We start from the raw sequence: 6045 nt of genomic DNA, 5'->3' as shown, positions 1-6045 counted from the left end.
TTGCAAGGCGACCCAGACGACATGAAATACTTCGCCATTGACAGCGATACCGGAATCGTCACTCTCACCATCCCTCTGGAGAAGAGTATGGTAAGCCAAGTCTGTCGCAGTTTTCTCTCCTACCTGTTGACCTTCTTTCTGAGTAATGTGCTACTGGGTGATTTTGCTTTCCTTTGGTAAGTGGATGGGTTATAGAGTTTACTGAGGTGGTCTGGTCATGTTGAGAAAATGTAAGGGGTTAGATTGGTGACAGAGATATTGGAAAAAATTAGGTACTTGAGGGGAAACTTTTTTCTTCATTTTATGGAACACTATATTCTTTGGAAACTCTGATTTCAAACAGCCTGTTCTTTGGAAACTTGAATTCCAAACACCTTATTCGTTGGAAACTTGAATTTCAAACAGCCTGTTCTATATAAACTTGAATTCCAAACACCCTATTCGTTGGAAACTTGAATTTCAAACACCCTATTCTTTGGAAACTTGAATCTAAATCACCCTATCCTTTGGAAACTTGAATTCCAAACACCCTATTCTTTGGAAACTTGAATTTCAAACACCCTATTCTTTGAAAACTTGAATCTAAATCACCCTATTCTTTGGAAATTTGAATTCAAAACACCATATTCTTAGGAAACTTGAAATTCAAACAGCCTTTTCTACGGAAACTTTAATTTCAAACAGCCTATTCTTTGGAAAATTGAATTTCAAACAGCTTATTCTTTGGAAAATTGAATTTCAAACAACCAATTCTTTGGAACTTAAATCTCAATCAGCCTATTCTTTGAAAACTTTAATTTCAAACAGCCTACTCTTTGGAAACTTGAATTTTAAACAGCCTGTTCATTGGAAACTTGAATTTCAAGTCAATGACTCCTGTGATGGGCTTGTTCCATGGTAATAGGATTCATCTTCTGAATAATAATAATAATAATAATAATAATAATAATAATAATAATAATAATAATAATAGTGACGAGGCATCTGATTGTGTCTGTGCTTGATTCAGCAGAAAAAAGGACATATATCTATGAAATTTCTTCTGTTTATTTATTACTCTCTTAGATTTTGATAAATAAATTCCGGTTCTCATTATTTGTATAGACAACTCCAGTGACTTATATATCAGCAATTGGTTATCACTTCGTAATTTCAAGCCACTAAACTATGTGTCATTTTCCAAACGATTCCGTTATCTCTTTCTCCTCTGAACACCATGATAATACTGATGAAAATGTGGATGTTATTTCTCCTTTGATGTTTTCTCAAATCTGTATAACTCTTTCATGTGCAGTAGTCAATCAGTGTTCATGCAATATCTATCCATAAACATCAAAGTGCCACATTTGCTTCACTGTTCCTTCCAGGGTAACAGACGACTGTTTGAGATGCGAGCTCGCGCCTCTGACAAAGGGTCTCCAGCGCTGTGGTCCACAGCTGAGGTCCGGATCCAGGTGGTTTCCTCAGACGATCTCCCGCCTACGATTGTCAGACAGATTCCGCGTTTCCCCGAGATCTGGGAGAACACCACAGAAAATACGGATGTGCTGACGTTGTGTGCAAGGTAGGCTTTTGTTCCTTTGTAATGGCTTTTGTCCTTGGTAGACGGAGGAGAGAGAGAGAGAGGAGAGAGGAGACGAGAGCAGACGATGAGAGAGAGAGAGAGAGAGGTAAGCTTTTGCCCTTGAGTAGAGAGAGAGAGAGAGAGAGAGACCTTTTTGAAACCCTTGTATACAGAGAGAGAGGGGAGCTTTTTGTCCTTGGTTAGAGAGAGAGAGAGAGAGAGAGTAAGCCTTTTGCCCTTTGTAGAGACGGAGACCCTTGAGAGAGAGAGAGAGAGAGAGATGACGAGAGAGAGAGAGAGAGAGAGAGAAAGGGTAAGCTTTTTGTCCAGGAGACAGAGAGAGAGAGAGAGAGAGAGAGAGAGAACGAGAGAGGGGTTAAAGCTTTTGTCCTTCGGTAGACAGACGGAAGAGAGGCTCTAGGAGAGAGAGAAGAAGAGAGAGGAGAAGAGAGGTAAGCTTTTGTCCTTGGTTAGACAGGAGAGAGAGAGAGAGAGAGAGTGAGAGAGAGAGCGGGTTGAAGACGAGAGAGAAGAGAGAGTCGTGGTGTTTCTGTATTCGAATTCAAAGTGTGCAAAATTCGTACGTGAATGGTGTGGATTAATACCTCACTTTCCAGTTTCACCAGCTGGGTGTAAAACGCAATACTCACTATATACTATTTTCGAATGTTATATTTGTACTCCCATATACACGCACTGCATGTATGTACTACTCATGCGCGCGCCAAACCCGCATGGCTAGATAAACCTATGAATGCTGTAGTAATCTCATTATGCCTTTTCCTTTTTGTTTTTGTCCGCTGTTAAATGGTCACTCTGTTCAACGTACGCCGAAGGACGCCGAGTTATAGAGCATAATGGAAGCTTAGTGGATTCGGTGTCCCTGTATATATATAGTCCTTTCATTCTGCTCGTTTCGTATTTTTTGAAGCCATTTCGACCATCCATTTTCCGTATTCATACGTGTATGTAATTTAGTTTTGTAATGCAGATATATACCTTTTTTTAAGTTTTCGCTTCTTGTTGTATATGTAAGCACACATGAAGTGAGATATCGTCGTGTATATTCTTCTTTCATTTGTCAGCTTCGTGGTTTTGGGATTATAGCGACTATCCTTTTTCAATTTTCATGCTTGTAAATACTTTAGTTTTGCAATGCAGTTTGTTTAAGATTAACGCTTCATGTGCGTATAAATATTTAGACACGAAAAATTAAAACAAAAACTACATTACAGATCTAAAAATCAGACGCGTTTTATTACCTGTTTTGTGATTGTGTTGATATATAACTTTATGTTTTCTATGTTGAAACGTGTATTCAGTTTTGAGATGCAGATGTCTCTTTAGTTATATTAATTTTTTGCGTATAAGCATGCTCACTAGAAGCGAAAAATTGAGACAAATAAGTACATTTCAGATCTAAAATCCTAGTACGTTTTATTGCCTCGAATTGCCATGTATAGACTTTCTGTGCTGTTTCTGTATTCGTGCGCATAATGCTATATAGTAGGTTTGTAATGGAGACATTTGTTTTTAAGTTTCACGTTTCTTGTGTGTGGAACTATTCACACAAAAAGCGAAACGATGAAAGAATTACTAACATTGCAGAATTAAAATTCAGGTACATTACTTTTCCTCGATTTGGCCCCCACTGTTTCTGTATTCGTGCTCATAATACTATATAGGTTTGTACTGGAGATATCTGTTTAAGTTTGACACTTCTTGTGTGTAGAAGTATTCACAAAAAAAAAAAAAAATATAAAGCGAAACATTGAAAGAATTACCAACACCAACATTGCAGAACTAAAATCCAGGTATTACATTTCCTCTACTGTTTCTGTATTCGTGCGCATAATACTATATAGGTTTTACGTTTCTTGTGTGTAGAAGTATTCACAAAAAAGCAAAACATTGAAAGAATGACAAACATCGCAGAAATAAAATTCAGGTATATTACTTTTCCTGGATTTGCTAAAAAAAAAAAAAAAAAATACATCAAATTCCACCTCTCCTGCGACTCACTTGCGTACCACTGTTATATTTATTATATCTACCACTGTATATATATTATTTATGTATATATATTTTTGCTCCTCTGTCAGCTGCTCTTGATACGCGTCACTGTTTTTGGAGACTTTGTTTCTTATCTTTCGTCTGGGAAATGTTTTCGGTCAGTGGAAGTTTTCACAAAGCGCAGTAACTTCATTCTTGTCTCCAGAAAAGGGATGGGTGGCCTCTGCAGATGCTGAAATTCTCTCTCTCTCTCTCTCTCTCTCTCTCTGTGTTTCAGTTTTTTATTGTCATTTGTATTTCGATTATTGGCTGTTACATTTCTCTCTCTCTCTCTCTCTCTCTCTCTCTCTCCTCTCTCTATCTCTCTCTCTTTCAGTATTTTCAATGACATTCGATTTTTAGTTATTGACTGCTGTTGCAGCTCTCTCTTCATCTCATCTCTCCTCTCTTTCTCTCCTCTCTCATCTCAGATTTTGTCTCAGATTTAAATCTTCATATGTCACAGTGATTGATTTTTTTGGGGTGGGGGGGGGGGGGGGTTGGGGGGGGGGAGGTGGGGGGGTCAAAGCTGACCTAATCCTTAATCCCTTTCTCAAATCCTGTCCCCAATCCTGTCATCCTGCAACATTTTTTTTTTTTATTGAGGATGACAGAACATTTCCTGATAACGAGTTCCGACAACGGCCAAGTTTATCTTCTATATCCATTTTTCTCTTTCTACAGTGTATATATATATATATATATATATATATATATATATATATATATATATATATATATATATATTAATAATTAAAATTATAAGGTTTTTCAAATAAACACGCATTACTTTTTATTTAGGTATGAATGTAAATAATACACAAAATACAGACGTCTGTATGTCTATCATATATATATATATATATATATATATATATATATATATATTATATAATATTAAATATATTAATATAAATATATATATATATAATATATCTATGTGGGTGTTTATGTGTGTATATATATATCTATATATTCTATATATATATATATATATAGATATATATATATTATATATTTTTATATATATATATATTTATATATATATATATATATATATATATATACGTTTGTATGTATGTATATATATGTATGTATGCATAGAATGTCTTTTAACTGTAATACAACAGTACAATATATGAAGATAAAAGGCCCATAAAACGCTATTTGAACGTTGCAACTATATATTTCGAGCACTTCATTCTGTACTCCTAATCAGAATGAAGTGCTCGAATATATGGTTGCAATGTTCAAATAGTGCTTTTATGGGCCTTTTATTCTTCATTTATATATATATATATATATAGGTATATATCTATATATATATATATATATAGTATATATATGATATATATATATATATATATGATATATATATATATATATTGCTTAAATACGTATGTTTTTGTGTATAAGTACGTTCTTAACTACATGAGTGAATCGTAATTTTTATTTATTTATACAAATATCTTAAAATTTCCATATTCATGAATTACATTCTTGCTCATGATTATTAACCATTTCATCTTTGTTTTTTATTTTATTTTTTTTTTATTTATTTATCAAGATCTAACATCGCAGACAGCTCTCTCGTTTATTTTCACCCTGCTGAATGGCAACACTCCAGACACCAACTCAGATGGAACATTCGCCGTCAGGTATGTCATAATAAGCAATTGGTTTTGAAAGTTCTCGTTAGTCGCTTATTGAAGCATGAATAACATAAGTATGGGTGAATGGTTTCAAGAGTGAGTGATCGTGGAAAGTCTGCTTGTGTGTCTGTGGGTATATATATATATATATATATATATATATATATGTGTGTGTGTGTGTGTGTGTGTGTGTGTGTGTGTGTGTGTGTGTGTAGCTCAGGACTTAGTAAGCTGGTTTAATTTATTGAATCACTAATATCATACGTATTGTCTGAGGACCATCCACTGTTCCTACTTTTATCTCGAAAGGAATTCAAGAATGAACATTGCTCAGTTGCTTCAATTATTAATTAGACCCAGAGGGTTTCTATAACATTAAGAAACGAACCAGTGCTGAAAACGAGGTTTATAAAACTACAAGAAGACGCCCTCAAGAAATTAAGATGCCCATAATGACAGTTTTAATTGTAATTTTGCTTCTTTGTCAAAACTTAGCAATTACCGTTTAGTGCGTGCAGCTGAAGAGGACCTTAGAACAGGTCGAAAGCTCCTGTTTTTAAATGCATTTTCATCAACTTGGTGAGTTTCTTCTTAACTAATCCATGAGGATGTATTTTGTTTTATGAGAATCTATTCTTCTTGATGCTTCATTATTCTAAGTGATTCCTTACCATCAAATCAAGATTTACACTTAATGAAATGGGTCTTACTTTATCCTCAGGTTTGTAGTTTTTATATCTATCTTAAAAGCTGTATTTGATCAAAATAGGTACAGTA

The 6045-nt window shown here is 34.6% G+C and overlaps 1 protein-coding gene across 1 annotated transcript in view; it reads left to right on the top strand.

The window, feature by feature from the left end:
• LOC135207187 (DE-cadherin-like) overlaps positions 1-6045 on the top strand; it is a 176725-nt gene that overhangs the window by 91187 nt on the left and 79493 nt on the right. Inside the window, 4 exon segments of the mRNA XM_064238757.1 lie at positions 8-90; positions 1368-1564; positions 5184-5214; positions 5216-5274. Coding sequence (XP_064094827.1) covers positions 8-90; positions 1368-1564; positions 5184-5214; positions 5216-5274 — 370 coding nt within the window.

Source organism: Macrobrachium nipponense, chromosome 32, assembly GCF_015104395.2.
Source record: "Macrobrachium nipponense isolate FS-2020 chromosome 32, ASM1510439v2, whole genome shotgun sequence".
NCBI lineage: Eukaryota > Metazoa > Arthropoda > Malacostraca > Decapoda > Palaemonidae > Macrobrachium > Macrobrachium nipponense.
The sequence above is the reverse complement of the archived record's forward strand: the minus strand, read 5'-3'. Positions and strand labels throughout refer to the sequence as shown.